At 50.7% G+C, this 18,306-nt stretch overlaps 1 protein-coding gene across 1 annotated transcript; it reads left to right on the forward strand.

Moving 5' to 3' along the window:
- The first annotated feature begins 4,103 nt into the window (after positions 1–4,103).
- On the forward strand, positions 4,104–7,370 carry ADRA2A (adrenoceptor alpha 2A). The gene has a single exon (XM_042863765.1). The coding sequence runs from the start codon at positions 4,104–4,106 to the stop codon at positions 5,433–5,435; it is 1,332 nt and encodes a 443-aa protein (XP_042719699.1). The 3' UTR covers positions 5,436–7,370.
- The last annotated feature ends 10,936 nt before the right edge of the window (positions 7,371–18,306 follow it).

Raw genomic sequence — 18,306 nt, forward strand, 5'->3', positions numbered from 1 at the left:
CAAGGATGGAAGCCCCGCCTCTGGAGAGAAGAGTCAGGGTTGGTTAAAGCCCACTGAGATCATCTAGTCCAACCATCGACCCACCACCACCATGCCCACTGAACCGTGTCCTGGGGTGGCTGTCAGAGGGGGCTTTGTGCAGGGCTGTGGTTTAGGACTAGGGGAACGATGCAGCTCTGGATGCTGCCCTGCATCCTCGTCCCCATCCCCTGCTACAGAGAGGGACAGAAGTTGACACAGAGAGAAGCTCCCCTGCAGGTCCAGCTGCAGCTCCTGCGTGATATCTCAGCGCTATTTGCTTTTGCCACTAGATGGTGAAATAAGTAATAAACAAAAGCACCTCAAGTCTCGCCGTGTTCCCTGGTGGCCTCCCTCCTCGTGGAGCTGCGCCAATGTGCTCTGCTTTCTGGGAACCCAGCAATTCCAGGCAATTATGCTCAGTGCAGCTCAGCCTTCAAGAAGTGCTGCTGCCACCCAGAGCGCTTTGATCCCTGCCTGCAGCACTGCCATGCTGGCTTCGTTTTGGCCAAGCTGGGTTAAACTGAGCCTACCTGCCTGCTGTGGGCGTGCATGGAATGCTGGTGCTGAACACTTGCCTGGGCTGCGAAGGGGTGGAGGATACAGTTCCCTCTCCACAGCAACCAGGGACAGGGACACGCCAGGTTGGCTCTGCAGCCTCAGGATGCTGCTGGTTGCAGCCTGGAGCATGGCTATGACAGCCTATATCCAGCTTTGGACGGAGATGGTGAAGAGCAGGGAGGGAAAGGGTAAAGATATGGGGGGGACCCAAGGGAGAGCAACTTGATGGAATGAGTTATGACTTCTCAGCTGAGTAATTGAGTGCTAACCTGTCTCAGGTGTGAAACAAAAAGCTTTATAGAGAGATAGTCTCAATGTTGCCTGAAACACGGGCTGGCTCTGCTGGTGAAAGGCGACCTGCTGAGCTGCTGGGGCTGGATTGCTCCCATTGAGGGAAGGCTGCAGGGAAAGCTGGCAGCACCCAGTTTCTTTTCTTCACTTTCCCCACTCAGCATGAAGTGCCTGAATGGCACTTTACAGGGAGGTAAAGCAGTGGACAAATGTGACGCTCACATGAGCGCTGTGCCTGTGCCCCAAGCTCCACCATGCTGCAGCTGGTAGCACAGCAATGTTTGTCTTGGCTGTCAGCATTGGGCTGCGCAACCCAACCTGCTGCTTAGAATCTTGCCTGACAGGGCTGGCAACCTGAGTGTGGCCTATGGGGAAACAAGAGCAAGGCTTTAAAGCTGTTTGCAAAACAGTATGGAAGGAGCTGGTGGTTGCACAGGGACTGTCTCATGCTGGTTTGAGCTAGATATGAGGATCTGCCATGGTTGGTGATACTCAGTATGCTGCTCTGCACAGCCAGCAGCAGGGTACTGTCCCTGTGGCTCTTCCCACACCTATTTGATCAAATAACTCAGGGAAGCACAGCCAACAGCCAAGGCTGAGCAAACCCTGTTGCAAAGGCACTGCTGTGAAGTGGAGGGAAAGAAGCAAAATGCACATCTGCGGCATAGCAGTGGGTGGGGAAGGGGAGGACTGTGAGGCTGGACGTGTGAGCAGGGCAAAGTGCCTGAGCAGCTGGTAGGGGTGGACAGGGGGTGGCCAGGCCTGCTACGCTTGTGATGATTTTTTTCATTTTAAACTGTGTTTTGCTTTTCTTTTGTAAGAAGGAAAAGATGAATCACAGCATTCGCAGTGCCCTGCTGGAAATGGGCAGTGCTTTGGCTGATGGTGTTGTTGGGCAGCAATGCACCCACTGGTGTCAGGTCTGAGTGCTGGAGGTCTGTGCCTCTTCCACAGCACCTTCTGAGGTATAAGAGCAAAAGAAAAAGGGAAAAGCAGTGTTTGTTGTGGCACAGCTTGGCTGTGCCCTGGGTCTGTAGCTCACAGGGCTTGAACAGCTTCCTGGGCTGTCCCACTGGTGCTGATGGAGTTGGGGCTTCAGAGCCCTGGCTGCTCACATCAGCCTTGTTAGCAGCATGCATCCAAATGCTGAGCAGCTGGATGCCAGGAGACTGATATCAAAATTTTATTTACTGTTACTTTCCCCCTTCTGCCCCCCAAGCTTTTTCTCTACAGTCTTCCACAGACTACAAATGCACGTTTCTCACCAAATCCCAGGACTCTGAGTGCTGAGGCATTATAATTACCATAATGCATGGGATGGGCTGCTACCACAGCCCTCCTGCAGGAGTGGGTGTGCTTGGGGGCTATCCTGGGGGTCTGCACCAGCCCTGGTGCTTCTCACCATCACGGCAGAGCTGTGAGACGACCTGGACAGAGGCTGAAAGGGAGATGTGATGCTACTGAGGTGCTTACAGGTGCTGCTGGGGTCTGCTTTCTCAATGTCACAGCTCAGAGTGGAAGTGGCTGGGTTGAGCTTTAGGTGAGACTGAGGGGTTTCCATCTACAAAAGGAGAGAGAAAATTGAAGCAGCTGTTGTGGTTTCATCATTTACATCTACACTCTGCCCACGTTGAGGAATTTGGCTTGTGAGGATGCGATAGGTGCTCCAGAAAAGCATGAGGTCCCAGCACAGCACTCCCAGCCTTGCTGCAGCCCCAGGAGTCCCTGCACCCTCTGTCTCCATGTGCCCTGTGCTGTGAGGTCAGATTGCACCGACTCTGATGGAGGTCAGTGAACACAGGGAAGTGTGTGTGTGTGTGTGTGTGTGTGTGTCACTGTGGCCTCACTTTACAGCCTTGAAGGCACTCTCTGCAGCTGGCATCTGCAAAATGGGCATCTCCCCCACTGCCCTCTCACCCGTGTCAGCACTGTAGGCTGTGTCCAGCAACTCCCACATCCCAGGCCCTACTTTGCGTCACTGCTTATAGCACAGTGTGGGGATGAGGGAACAGGGCTTTCTCCCTCCTGTGCAGGGAATACCTTTATTGGCTCAAGCACCTGATGTGGTGATTAACTGAGAGCTGCCTGAACCCTGATCATCTTTAGGGACATCTAAAAGTAAGAGCAAAGAGCCCATGTGTGTGTAAGCCAGGGCTGTATGGGTCAGCGCTCTGTGCGTGCTGAGATGTGGGGACCACCAGGTGTGCCACCACTGCTCTTTGCTGCTAACGAGGTGCTGTGATGCTGCTGCAACCCAGGGGGGCTAAGCCAGCACGTGGGGGTCTGAAGCTGCTCCTCTCCGTGGGGCAGACGCGGGGCTGCCACTCACCTCCCATCCTCCTGCGTGGAGGAAAGACTGCGAGAGCCTGCGGGGAACTGGCGTGTGGCAGGAGGAACTCCCCCGGCGCCGGTTGCGGCTGCTGGCGTTCGGGTGCCGCGGGTCGGGACATCGCGTGGGTGCTGTGGCCACGAGGGCCGCTGCGTGCAGTGCGGTGCGGCGGCCAGCAGGTGCCACTGCCCCCCCGCGCTGCCTGGGGCCGCCGCCCGGCTGCTCCCCCCGCCTCGCCTTTCCCCACTCGCGACGGCCCGAAGCGGCACCACGGCCGTGTGTGTGTGTGTGTGTGTATGCGTGTGTGCGGGGGGGAGGGGGCCGCGCAGGGCTCGGAGCCCGTGCGGGATGGGGTGGCACCGCGCCGTGAGGCTGCGATGCTCGGGGAAGGTGGGGGAGCCGGGGGCTGGGGGTACCCGGAGCAGCGGGCAGGAGGTGGATGGGGCTGAGCTTGTCGGCGCTGCAGGCGAAGCTGCGGGGTCTGTGTGTGTGTGTGTGTGCGCGCGCGCGCGTATGTGTGTCTGTGTGTGTATGTGCGTCTGTTTGTGTGTGCGCGGCGCGTCTGCCCGCGTCCGTGTGTGTGTGTGTGTGTGTGTGTGTGCGTGTGCGCGCACCGGGGGCAGCTCCCCACGTGGGGCTGACGCGGCAGCCCCGGCCTGATCCGGGGCTATAAAACGGCTCCGCGGCGAGCGAAGCAGAGCAGCCTCCGTCGGCTGCAGCCCAGGCTCGGCTCCGCTGCGCTTCGCGCCCGGCATGAGCCGCGCCCGCCCTCGCCCCCCCGGCCGCCGCCGCTCAGCCCCCGTCCGGGCGGCGCCGCTGTAGGAGCGCGGAGCCCCGCGGAGAGCCGGGAGCGGCGCGGGTGGGGCAGGGGGCGAAGGGCGGGGGTGTCCGCGCAGCGGGGTTGATGTTTAACCCGGAGCGCCCGTTCACGGAGAGGGGCCACTTCTCCTCCATGGAGTACCAGCGGCAGCTGGAGGAGGAGGAGGGCTACCCGCCTCCCGGCGCCAACGGGACCTTCAACGACAGCGGGGCCGGGCTGGGATGGAGCATGCCGTACCCCCTGCACACCACCGTCACCCTCATCAGCCTGGCGGGCTTGCTCATGCTCTTCACCGTCTTCGGCAACGTCCTGGTCATCATTGCCGTCTTCACCAGCCGGGCGCTCAAGGCCCCCCAGAACCTCTTCCTGGTGTCCTTAGCCTCAGCCGACATCCTGGTGGCCACGCTGGTCATCCCCTTCTCCCTGGCGAACGAGGTGATGGGCTACTGGTACTTTGGCAAAGTCTGGTGCGAGATCTACCTGGCCTTGGACGTGCTGTTCTGCACCTCCTCCATCGTGCATTTGTGCGCCATCAGCCTGGACCGCTACTGGTCCATCACTCAAGCCATCGAATACAACCTCAAGCGCACCCCGCGCCGCATCAAGTGCATCATCTTCATCGTCTGGGTCATCTCGGCCGTCATCTCCTTCCCGCCGCTCATCTCCATAGAGAAGAAGAGCGGGCAGAAGGTGGACCAGTGGCCGGCAGGGTGCAAGATCAATGACGAGAAGTGGTACATCATCTCGTCGAGCATCGGCTCCTTCTTCACCCCGTGCCTCATCATGATCCTGGTCTACGTGCGCATCTATCAGATAGCCAAGAGGCGAACCAGGGTCCCGCTGAACAAGAGGGCGGAGCGCCCGGAGAAAAAGCAGAATGGCTTGGCTGACAAGGAGGACCTGCCAGCTTCAGCCCAGCTCAATGGGGAGAAAGCGGCCGGAGCTGGAGATGGGCAGGAGGGAGAGGTCAACGGCATAGATATGGAAGAAACCTCCTCCTCTGAGCACCAGGAGAACAACCAACCCAAGAAGTCAGAGAGACCCCTGCGGGGAAAGACCAAGACTAAGCTGAGCCAGATTAAACCTGGGGACGCTTTGCCCAGGAAGACGGAGGAGGAGAGGAACACCAAAGGGTCCCGATGGAGGGGCAGGCAGAACCGGGAGAAGCGTTTCACCTTCGTGCTCGCAGTGGTGATTGGGGTCTTTGTCATCTGCTGGTTCCCATTCTTCTTCACCTACACGCTGACTGCAGTCTGCAAGAGCTGCTCTGTGCCTGCCACCCTCTTCAAGTTCTTCTTCTGGTTCGGTTACTGCAATAGCTCCTTGAACCCCGTCATCTACACCATTTTCAACCACGACTTCAGACGGGCCTTCAAAAGGATCCTCTGCAGGATAGAGAGGAAAAGGATCGTTTGAAGGACCTGTGGGCAGAACTAATAATTCAAGACTTTGCAAGAGAGTAAGGCATGGCTTCTTGGGCTGTGCTTGCATGGGATGGTTTCCTTCAGCTTGTGATCAGGAAGCCTTCCAAACCTGAGATGAGCCCACTGAAACGCCCAACAGCGGCAGCAAGGAGCGGCAGGCAAGTGGAGGTCTGAGCCTGGCACTCAGCTCCCAGGGGAGGATGACTTTCGATTCGCTCGGTTTACTTTGTGAGATTTTTTTCTTTTGCCACAGAGTCTCTCAGTGGATATTTTCTTGACTGCTCAGTTTGACTCTTTAAAGACAAATGACGCACAGCTCCGTGGGATGAACAGCAAAGAGGGAGTATGCCCCTTCAGAGGTGTTGGCTTTTTATTTTGTTGTATCTTCCCCCTCCCCTTACCCCCCATTGTATATGTAATTAATTTTAACCCCCTTGTAAAATACAGTATTGTATCTCTGCATCTGAATGTCTTGATTTCTGTAAGGCAAGCAGCTTTGAAACTCTGAATGCTTTAATTATGTTTGACACCTGAAAACTCCCTCTCTTCCCATTCCCTGAAATCCTCCTTACTCAAAACCAACAAAGAGTTAGAGCAGTTTCCCCTGCCTGACAAGTGGATAATATTACCAACATTTCCATTTCCAATGTCCTGCTGTTCTTTTTTCTATTTTTTTTCTTTTTTTTTTTTTTTTCTTTTTGGCTATAGAGCTGAGGATCACACTCCCTAACAGTCTAGTTTTGGTTGTTTTGTTTTGTTTTGTTTTGTTTTTTCATTTTCTCTCTGTTCTACCTGGTTCTGTTGAATTCAGTGCTGCCCGTGGTACGATAAGGCTGAGCTATAACTTCCATGTCCCTACCAGCTGCAGCAGAGCCGTGGGGCGGTTGCCGTGCAGGCGGGCACCCAAGGGCTGCTGAGGGCTCTTTCTCACGCCGTGCAGAGCTTGGGACCCAGCCAAGCTCTCAGCAACTTCCCCTCGGCTGATATTATACTGTATTGAAGCGCCAAAGTGTGTTCAATGCTAACTCGGTTCCCCCACCCCCGACTGTAAATAGATAACATTTCAAAGCAAACGTCAGCGCTCCGTATATCACGCTGTCTTGTTTCTATTGATTTTCTGCTGTTTTAACTCCCGCTGTGTTCCCTGAGTGAGGGAGAGTTCAGTTTGCAATCTGCCGCTCTCATCTGCCCTAGGAAATGCTGAAGCATCCCTCTTGCGGTCTTACACAGGGCAAAGCTCTGAAAGGGGGAACTTCCTGGCAGGTTCCCCACTATTTTATAGTGTAAGAGAGCCTTTTTTTTTTTTTTTTTTTTTTTAATTAAAAAAAAAAAACAAACCACAAAGTGTAAATATTGTGAGGTTGGAGCAGGAGAGAGAGTTAATGCTGCCTTTCCACTCCTCTCTTGAAATGTCTTTCAGCTTTTTCTGCTCAAAACTAAAAACACAAAGAGAACAAATGTCACATCCTTCTGCCGTGGAGAAATTTCTGGAGAATGCTGAAAGGAAAAACTTCCTGATCTCTCTTAATAAACGAGTCTGCAAGCCTCCTAATGCCACCCGTACAGCTCTTCAGTGATGACAGATCATAGGAACTGTTTGGAGAAAGCAAAGTTCAAATCTCACGTATAGGATGGATTTGCCTTCTGTAGGGTTGTGTGGTGCACAGGAAGAGACTTTAAAGCAGCACCTTTTTACTTTTGGATGTGTTCTGTTGATTTTGCTCCCTTCTGACTTTGTATTCACTCGCAGGGTGCCCGGACGCACCCTGGGACCTGGCGAGCAGTGTTTACATTCACTTGCGTTTTCAGAGTTGAATCCTCAAAAGGTGAGGAGAGCAAATAAACTGTGCTTGACTGTAAAAACAAAGCAGAAAACACAAGCAGAGGTTGCTACAATGGATGATTATTTTTAATAAATAAAAGAGTGTTTACAGATCAAGCGTGAAAGCCTTCTGAATAATCTGTTTAGCTGTGTCGTATTTTTTTCCAGCTGCTCACCGATTCTCAGGCAGCTTTGCTTTTGACACTGCTACAGGAACACGTTGGGAAAAGCAGTGGTGCTTTCTGAAGGCGTTGTGACAGCAGGTAGGGAACAATGGCTCGCTTCATTGCGCAGGGGCAGAGCAACAAATGAGTCCTTGGTGTTTCTTGTTCTTCCCACCCCCTTTCATGGCATGGTAAGAGCATTCATGTGTTTCTTAGAGAAAAGAGCTTAGAGGTGATTTGCTTTTCAGAAATGCAGCCTGACCCTGGTTTTGCCTCTTGCTGGGGCTGCCCAGCTGTGGCTGCTTTATAGCTGATTGGTTGAGAAGGTTTGTAATAATTAGGCTGCAGATGGGATTAGAAGTGATTGGGCTGGAAGGAGATATTCCTGCATGTATGCAGGAGTGCCCACGTGGCCAGAGTGTTTCGCAGGCCTGGAGGGTGTGATGGAGGCAGGTATTCTGCTGTCCCCTCTGGCTGCAGGTACACCTGTTGGCTTTGGCAGGTTTTCCCAAGCAGACCCTAGGATAGATGTAGGAGCTGGCAACTGAGTGGCCATCAGTCACACATCCCCATCCTTCTGCCTGTTGGCCTCCTGGCCAAGTCTCTAGCACAGCCGGTGTTCTGGTGGATTTGGGGCAGGGGCTTTGATGGGCTGTCACTGTGCACGGCTTAAATATGCACAGCTTCCTCCCAGTTTTCCACCAAATGCAAAAGCAACGTGCTTTTGGGGTTATGTTCTTCCCGACCCCTTGTGGTTCAGACCAGCCAAATAAAATGCCCCAGGAACTGCGGTGGGTGCAGTCAGTGACTTTTTCATCTGCCATGCAGAGCTGCCTGTCCACCCCTGTGGCTGGTGTCTTAATTTCCACCATCCTGCTGCCTTTGCCTGCTGCCTGCTGATTCTTTTGTGTTTCATTTCCCTGAGCTGCTGGACATTTGTTTTCGGATCTGTCTTGAGCCGTTTTTGTTGGCTGGGGGGATGTGTCCAACTGCAGGGCCCTGCAGGCTGTGTCATGGAGATGCCGTGGTGGATGAGGAGTGGCCTGAGGTATTGGAGCTGGCAAGGCTCAGCTCCAAGATGTCTCTATGGGTGAGCTGCAGGCTTTTCTTGCACAGCCAGCTGACAGCCTGCCCAGAGCTTGTCTCTGACCTTTCTCTGCTGGCACTCACACTTATTGCTGTGGGGTTTTGCCCCTATTTGCAGAGGCACAAGGGGCCGGTCATGTTGAGCAGCCTTTCCACGGTGACCCAAGGAGAGCTGGACTTGAATCCAGTCACTCTACTCACAAACCATGCATTTTTCAGGCTTGAGAAAGCTCCTGTGGGTTTCAGCCCATGTCCCTCAACCATGCTGTGCCAGGAGTACCCCTCCCCACACAGTAGGTCTCACTGGTTCTGGTGCCCCATGCTGTTCCTCTTGGGTCGGGTGGCTGGGAGGCAGCTTGGGAATCTGTCCTTGTGGCTCTTTGTGTTATTTTATTTCTGAATAATCTCTTTCACTGCTGGAAAAGTTCAGTCTACAGAGATTACTCCTGGGTTACAGGCAGTGCTCTGGCAGATGTGGCACCGCTCCCGCTGCAGACCTTGCTGTGCAGCTGGTTTGTGGTGATGCTCTGTGAGGTGCCAGGTCTGTGCAGCTGCTGAGCCTTACTGCCAGGTCAGCAGAGAGCCCAGCCCTGCGGCACTCAGCTCGCAAATGGAGCAGATGCTGACTGCTCTGTGAACTGCAAGGGCAGCGGGCTGAGCCTCAGAAGTACAGGTGAGATTACAGCTGTGGAAAGAACCTTAAATCACACCTTCCTTGGGTTGGGCTGTGGCTTCTGGCTGGCCCAAGGTCCTATGGACCTGTGCAACAGATGGCTATGGGGCCCAGGACAGCCCCAATTTTGGGCTTCTCTGCATGGGGGGGGGAGCTGGGACCAGGCACTTTACTTCTGCCATCCTGTGCCCTGCTAATGCAGAGATGGCTTCTGGGTTTTCTCCCACTTTGTGCCATGCCCAGCTTTTCAGATATGCCTTGGCTTGAGCAAGTTTGAGTTGTTGTTGAGTTTGTTTCATGGCAGCAGGTCTCAACCTCTGCCTGGGGCAGGAGATGCCAGAAGATGTTGAATGGAGATGCTGACATGTGAGCTGGTTGTTCAACATCCTTTCCTTCTGAGGGGACATTTTGAGGCATTTGAGCAGTTCCCCAGTAGTGCTGATTTCCCACGTGGGACCATGAGTGTGTGAAGCCAACATCCCACAGCAGGACCTGCTGAGATGAGTGGGGTGTGGTACCCAAACGCTACAAAGCAATGTGAGGATAAACTGGAAATGGAGCAAGAAAGCCTCTCCACTACTTGAGGAGAGGCATAGGTGTTTGTCAGCAAGGGCATAAACTTGCTGGCTTTTACTGGCTTCAAAGAGCTTAAGCTGGCGCTGGGTTTGTCGGTGTGGTGGTCAACTCCATATTGATCAGGTGAGGGGACATCGTGTTCATGGGAGGGCTCTGAAGTCCTGCATGGCTTTGATGTCAGGGAACACAGAGCAACAAGGACCTCTCCCAGGAAGCTCAAGGGCTGCTGGGTGTTCAGGGACTTCCTGAGCCAGAACTGCTTTCTGTGCTGAGGGAGAAATTCCACCAACATGTGTTTCCCTTCAGCATTGCTCCAGTCAGGAGGAGAGCCTCTCGAAAATGTTTTTTAAGTCAAATGCAAGAGTAACAGTGCAAGCAGGATTCATCGGGAGGTGAGTTGACCTAAACACCCCTCCTTCCTCATTTGCCATTCTTGCAGCATCTGACCTCCATTGGCTCAGGCCAGCTGGGACGTAGCATTGGCAGGAGCAGCCCTGCAGTCCTCCAGAGCTCTGGGACTCACTTGCTGTAGAGTTTGCTCCCAGAGATGAGAAACTTTTGTTTTTAATCAAGTGCTACATGGAGAATTGATTGCTCCTTTGCTGATTGAAACAGTGGTGATTTTCTGGGCCGTGACTTTATGGCCTTTTTCCTGTTTGCTTTTCAATTACTCTCTACAGGAAAAAAAGCAAAGAGCTCTCCACCACAACCATCTCTGAGAAAGCAACGCTTGCTGGAGGCTGCCTTGCCTTCCATCTGCATGCATTGAGTTACTGCAAAGCATTCAGCTATTTAAAACCAATCCTGCATTTATTATTTTCAAAGACTGACTTTTAAGCCCCAAATTTTGTGGGGCCTGAGGAGTTAAAATAACTGGTATAAGCAGAATAACCTGACTTGCTTACATTGAAGGCTTTATCTCCACTGGGATCGGGGCCTTCAGCATTGCTGTCTCGGGACGATGGAGGTACATCCATTCCATTTTGAGCAGCAGTATAATTGTTTTCATTGATGTTTCCTATCATTTGAGTGGGATGGCTTTAAGGCAGTGCAGCAGAGAGGAAAAGAAGCTCAAATCTGCTCTGCTCAACGGGACGTGCACTGAGGAAAGCAAGGTAAGCAGTGCTGTGTGCAGGGCAATCCTTCATTGCTGACTGCTCTACCAGGGTTAATTAGAAAATGAGTTCTGGCTGGTGCGACTGGTGTAAATGGACCTTGATCCAAATAGGGTTTCCTTCTGTAATATAAGGCAATAGTGGCTGCAGGTGCAATGGTGGCAGCTGACTTCATGGCCTGGCGTTAAGTGGATTAAATCCTTTGGGGTAGAAATGATCTGTTCCTATTTTAGCCCTCCCTCACCACCACCTCACCCTGGAATTCCCCTTCCTCCAGCTTAGCTTCATGGATTCCTGCTGCACTGCCTGGGTGTGTGCATTTGTGGGGGGTACAAATGTAGTCTTTCAAAGATGAGAGGTTACCAAGCAGGGTGTGGAAATGTTGGTGTAAACCAGATGATGTTACTGTATATTGACACACAAAAGATCCTGCCTTAAAGGACTGGAGGAGGCCAACAAGGAGGTCAGCTATCTGCCATTGCTTTTAAGATATTAAAGGTGGAAAAAAAACCCTTGTTCATTGCCATCTCAGTTGAGATGGTGTAAGCTGTCATGTTCAAGTTATCAAATGTTTGGAGGAAGAGGTGAGTTTTTAGCTGTTGTTTATTCAGACCAAGATTTAATTAATATTAAATAGATTAAATATTTGATGAAAGAGCCTGAAATTAAATATTTAGCTCCCTCTTCCCCCCAGACTGCAGCCTCAGTGGATTTGTGTGGGCATCTTCTGAGCATCAGGGAGTGTTAAAGACCCAAGCTGCAATGGAGCATCACCTGCAGAAGGGAATTACATTGCTCTGGGATCCTTATCAGTCTGCATGGGAATATGACCATCCTTATTATGGAGCTCTGTCCCACTGGGACCTCAGATCCCGCATGAATGGCTGTCTCTGCTCTTCTGCCACGTCTTCTGCCTCGTGGTGGGGACCGGCTTTCTCCCTGTGGTAGGAAATCCTGCAACGTGCACTGTGCTTTTTTTCCCCTGCGGCTGCTGGTGATTTCAGTGCAGGACTGTGAGTGCGGCCATGTGAACAGCTGCGCTGCTCTTGGCGGCACTGCTGCCAGCCAGCAGGTCCCCAGGAATGGCCCTGCGTGGGTGGCTGTGGCTTAATTGGGGAAGAAAACAATAAAACTTAATGCAGCTGGCATTTCCCTCTTTGTCAGACCTGAGAAAGAAAGCCGCAGAGAAACCAAGCTCTCAGCCCTTGGCTTTCTGTTTGCAGCACAGTTTGAAAAGGCCAGTGGTAAACCAGAGTATCTGGAAATTCATTATGATCTGTGTGAATGGTCTTGTAAATTAGACATGGGCTCCTTGGAGAGTGCCCTTGTACCTTTTGTGCTGGTTAGTTGGTGCTGGTTGGGTTATTTTTTTATTGACTTGTGCTGTGAGTGCTTCATTGCCTTTGGAAGAATTATGATTGTGACCTCTTCATTCACCCTGCCCAGGCCTCTGTATGCCACTATCAGAAATCAGCTGCTAGGCCTTCAGGGAAGCCAAAATATACCTGCTGGTGAGAGGAGGCTGACAGAGAGCCCGTGGTTTGGTCAAACCAAAGATCTGCATGGAGCTGAAGGTGCTGCCTACCTGCATGCTGACTGAAATTCCCTATGGAAGAGAGAGGAATTCATGTCACACTCCACATACACCAAATTCAAATATCTTATAAATATTGCAACACCTTGCTTTATCTGTAAGAGCCTGGCATTGCTTTGTAACCTAGAGTGACAAGTCCATTCTGTTCCTGCAGGAGTAGATATGGTTTCGTTTGTTAGCACAAGGGTACTTAGTTAAATTATTTAGAATTTTTCATGCAAGTTAGAACATGCTGGATGGGCAGCCATGGCCTCTCTTCAGCCATTTAGAGCACAGAGGAAGATATATAGGTTTCATGTCCCATGGTCACCTGTACCTTTTGCTGGATGATGTCTGACTGTGCTTGGTATCACACACAGGGTCATGCCACCTCCATGTGGCTGACACAGGGTAAAGCACAGGGCCCTCTGAGGTCTCATTCCTCATCACATGTCAGCGTCCCTTTACATGCCATAGCCAGTGATCCTCACAGATTGATGTTAAGAGTGTGCAAGGCACAGAAGTAATAGGATGTGCACAGCTTGTGGGAGCTGTTTGAGCATTTCAAAGAGGACTTTGAATGCCATCCTGGACATTCGGGCCAAGGAGATGGTCCTTGCTTGGGGTGGCAGGGACGACCTCAAGGCTTACAACATCACCAGAGGAGTTGATGGGCCTGTAGACATTTCCACACTGCAGCAGGTGTGTGTGCACCTTTACGGATGCAGGGAAGGAGCCAAATTCCCCTCTTCTGATTTCTCCCTTGCTGCTGCAGCACCTTATTAAACCTAGGCCCTTTTTCCAGGGATCTGAAAAAATATATCCAACCTTGTCTTTGTTTCCATAGATCACCTCAGTGCTGCTGGGCCTCCTCCAGCTCAGTTGCCAGCACGCAGCAGAGCCCCAACAGCCGGCAGATTTCTCTTCTACCTCACCCTGCCAGGCTTCCTGCCAGGCTTCCAGCCAGGCAGAGAAAATGGTTCCCAAAGCAGATTTGTGAGTGCCCCTGGAATGACACAGCCAGGAGGACAGGTCAGAAGTTGGCACTGCAGCTCACTTTTCCTTCTCATGTCATGTTGTCAATCCATGTTTAACTGCAAAGGACAGGTAGGGCTTCCTGCAGTGCTGGGCAGACTTCAGTGGCACCATGCACGGATCACTATCACTCACCTATAAGTGGCCCTCAGCTTGGGGCTCCATCTGCTCAATAAGAGAAGTAGGCTGTGGCTGAGCTGACTGTTTTTTTGCCATCTATGCGACAGGAGCCCAAGGACAGTCTGATTAATGCTCTTCCAGGATTGGGTTGTCTGATGCAAACAGTTTTAGAACTAAGACTAAAGTGGGAAAAGAAAGTTGGAAAAGACCCCATTTGGGATAAAAGCAAAGAAGGCTATTTTTTGCAAATACCAGTATAGCTTCTTCTAAAAATATTATCTTGACTGTCTGCTAGAAAATGTGAACCAAATGTGACTCCGAACAGTCTAATACAGCTGCCACTTCAGAAGAGGAGATGGGGACCTCACTGTGGTAGGAGATGTGCTTATGGGTACCCAGAGCCATGGGTGGGCACAGTCCAAGGCTGCTAGCTTCAGAGAGAAACAGGGATGCCAGTGAGCAGGGATTGCCTACGGGCAGCAGAAGTAATTGTGCCTGTAATTCCCACTTTGGTGAGTTGGAACCATCTGGAATATGTAAGAGTGTCTCAGAATCAGGAGAATGGCATGTGGATAGCTATGAATTCCCATAGGTGATGGTGTCTACTTACTCAAAAAGAGGAGTCACACTGTTCAATTCTGTTTATTTATTATTGTTAATATTATTTTTAAAGCAGAGGCAATATCAGTGGATGGGGGAGAAGAAGGAATGATCCTTGCAAGAGAGACGAGAGCAGAGCTGTTCTTCTGCAAACCACTCATCTCCTTTTTGCCATCCTTCCCTCCCTGTGCCCTGCCCGAGACTCACAGAAGCAACAAGGTGGGTTTTTTTTCATCCTTTTCGCATATTTCTTTGCCTCAGCTTCCCAAGCAATTTCCTTCCTAAGCCGGTAGCTGCAGCAGTGCTGCCAACACCGTGTTCAAAGTGAATTCAGGTTGCAAACATAGATGCTGGTGCTAAAGCCCTGTGAATGATTGAAACCTGCAGGGTACCCTTTGGTATTAACTCAGAGAGTGTACAAGTGGGTTTGGATTGTCTTCTGTCTGAAGTTCTCACTAATGCAATATTAATCTCTGCTACAGTTCTGCCCTTTCCAAGCAGTGATCCAGAACTCCTGTGGGTCTCCTAAAATCTTACAGGGGATTTTTTTTTCCTTTGGAGCTGACAAACGTGAGTATGTTTTATTTGAAACCTGCTGAGCACTCTAAGCAGCACAGAAAAACACGCCCTATGAAGTGCACACTTCTCCACTCCTGTCTGATGGCTTCATTTCATCTTCTGTGTGGCAGAGAAAGTCCTGTATGCTGCCTTCACCTCAGGAGAATGTGGTGACGAAGAGGAAATGAGGTTACCAGCCCACAGAGCACACACATCATGGCACTGGGGGCTTTCCTAAGTGACTTGGAGCAGAGTATGGCTCTACAGGGGAAATGTTCTCTTAGTCCTGATTGATGGAAATCAGTTCATCTGCTTCTGCCCGTCTGAGAACGTAGATGATGTCATGATAGGACCAAGAGGTCCAGATGGCATCAAGAGTCAGTAATACATGATCTAATGGAGGAGGTCAGTAGGTGTCAGCTGTATTTCCCAAGGCGCTTTATCGGGGTCTCACCTTGGTTAGACCATTACACAAATCCTTTGGTATCATGCATCAGGGCAAGAGAGAAGTGGAACGGGGAGGGCTGGACTGCCATATATACCCAGTTCCTTGGGCTGAGGGAGGTGACTTATGCTTTGTGCCATTGGCTGGCATACCGGCACCCAGGTGACTGGCCCAGGAGCACCTTTATGGGACTTAAGTAGAACCTGGAACATCCCATGTCCTGTGAGCTGGATGGCCTCAGAGAAATTCTCATTCCTGAGGAGAAGAGTCATTTCAGCCAAAACCACGCCTGATCACAGGGAGAAAGCCGCAATATTCCTTTAAGCCATTTTCAACAGATCAAATAACTGATGGCAGTGCTGGGAGATTCTCAGAGCCCAGCTGGGCTGCCCCTCACTAAACCAACAAAACAGCACCAGAAGGCGTTTTTCTTGTGATGTGTTTTGGTCCTGTCACTGGGTGTAATTCTGGGGATTGCTCTGCTGCCTGACTGCCTTGTTTGGGCCATGACAAGGAGGAAAATCCGTCTTTCAGTAAATACTCTTCGAGCCACCTGCTGCCACAGCAGATTGCTGCATGCTTCTGTTTGCCCAGAAAACCGAAGCTGCACGTCTGAGATGTCAGGTCTTCTGGCTTACCTGATGCTGGCCTGATCCTTATGAGATATGGAGTTCCAGGTGGGAGGAGAAGAAACATCCTTCAGCAGAAACATCCCTGGGGCCTGGCCTTTTTCAGACTCTGCCTACAGGAGGAGAGGCTTCTGCACTTCCTTGGGAAGGACCCAGGTGCCGTGTACTCAGTTCTCTTCGTGTGCTGACATCTTAACCCTTTTGCCCTTTCGTATGGAATGTGTGCTCAGCTGAATTAAGACCCTTGGGGGGTTTCTCATTTGAGCTCTGGGTTTCCCCCCTTCTGGTTCTGTACTGCAAAGGCAGGGGCTAGAAACGTGCTCCTGAGGTTCTCAATGGCTGTATCTGTGCATGAAGCAGCTGGCTTCAGAGGCAAATACTCACTCATCTTTATGCATGTCACAGATGATTAATGTATGGCATGGTCACAATGCATCTGGAAACAGCCCTGCTCTAACTGTTTGCTTCCTGGCCTTGTCACCAAATCCCAAAGCCAGGTTATTTCTGCTTTGTATCTGCTTTCTTCTGGAGGAAATTTTTTTTAAAGCGACAGTACCCTCATGGATTTTGGTTAAAAAAAAAAAAAAAAAAGGGAAAGGAAAAGGAAAAATCTTCCTGGCAGAATCCTCTCTTGTGATGTAGCAGCTGCTGGGGAGGAGAGCTTCCTAGCAGCAGGGCTTCTCTTTGGAGGAGTCTGTGGGCTGAGGATCAGAGCTTGTGCTTCTGCCCATGCTTGGTAACACAAGCTGCCTCCCCCTGGTGATGGCCAAATCAAGCCTGAAATGTGACATTTACAGCTCTAAATTAGATGCGTGCAGTTTCACTTTGCCTCTAGAATCCAGGCCAAGTGGATGACGCTTTTGCAAGAAACCTCCTCAGTGATGTGATGGGTTGATCCAGGGCTTGAGGAATTCAGCCTTAGCTGTCAGCAGGAAGGCAAGCTGAACCGCTTGGAGCATTCGGTGTTGGCAGGTGGTGAAGGGAACCTCCTGGCCAGCTTGGTGGGGAACGGTCATGAGTGGAGCTCTGGCCAGGGACTAGAATGAGACCACAGAAGATGACAGCAGTTGCTCATCAGTTGTCTGGATTTTCATGAGCTCTAGTGTGCAAATACGCTGTACTCTTTTTTTTTCTTTTGGCTCTGATAAGCCAAAAGCCATGTCTAAGTTCTGAGAAAAGTTCATTTTCCTGCATCTTCCCATCTTCTTCTCTTCCCCATTTCACACTGCTAATTACACCGGCAGGATGCCCTCCAGGCTGAAGGCTATTCTGGGAGCAGGGTGAGAGGAGGGTGCTGAGAGGGAACAGCAGGCTGTGCATTTTCCTTCTCTAACGTGATTTGCCCATGATTAATGCACGTGGAAAATAATCAGCACATTCAGCTTAATTCTGTCAAATTATTAAAGGGATCAGAGCAGGGGAAAAAGAAGAGATTTTTCTTATTTTATCCCCCTTCAGGAAGGAGGTCGGATGTTGTGTGAACATGGCTGGGTGATGGTAGTCATCTCAAGCAGAGTAAAGTTTGTCACTGATGGGTTTTTTTTATTTTTTATTTTTTATTTTTTTTCTGGAAAAGGCAATGTTTGTGGTGATGCCAATCTCAGACACAGTGGGGAATGCAGAGAGGGATCCCTGACTCTAGCAGACCTGCCCTTGAGGGGCTGAGAGATCTGGGAGGGAAAGAACCAGGCTCTCTGCTCCTATTATCTGCCACAGAAGTCTTACCCTTGGCATGCATTGTGCTCACTCGGTGCTGCTTTACGTTGGGCTGATATACTGGGGTCAGCTGAGCAACTTCGAGTGCCCCTCTTCCTTATACCCATCCCCAAATCTATTTTGTGTAAACCTAGTTCAGATATATTGTTAAATCATAGAATCCTTTGATTTGGAAGGGACCTTCCAAGGCCATCTGGTCTAAGTCCTCTGCACTGAACAGTGACACCTACAGCTCCATCAGGTGCTCAGAGCCCCATTCAGTCTGACTTTGGGTGTCTCCAGGGATGGGGTGCCAGCACCTTTCTGGGCAGCCTGTGCCAGTGCCTTACAACTCTTTAAGTTAAATAATGAAACACTGGCTCACTGGAGAGATTGTCATATTTCTCCTGCTTTTATAATGCGCTAAATAAAACACAGAAATGACTGATATGAAAAATATTAGAAAATCCCGTTCTGTGATTATAATTGCATTTCTTTCTGATTCAAAAAACTATGTTGGCTGCTTTCTTTAATTGTGGGTTTTTTTTTTTTTTATTACTTTCAATTTGCATTTTTATTTATTTTCCATTTCTGATAATTCCCATTTACCAACACAAAATTAACACTCCTTGTCCCTGCTGAGCTTACTGCTGTTGATTTTTTTTTTTCTTTCAGTTTTCTAATTTTGCAAACAGTATCTAGAGTTCTAGCATGATGCATTCCTACTGGTGCCCATGTCTGATTAAAGAAATTATTGCCCATAACTGCTTAA

The sequence above is a fragment of the Lagopus leucura genome, unplaced genomic scaffold, assembly GCF_019238085.1.
Source record: "Lagopus leucura isolate 7727_CA_CO unplaced genomic scaffold, USGS_WTPT01 Super-Scaffold_741, whole genome shotgun sequence".
NCBI classification, from domain to species: Eukaryota; Metazoa; Chordata; class Aves; order Galliformes; family Phasianidae; genus Lagopus; species Lagopus leucura.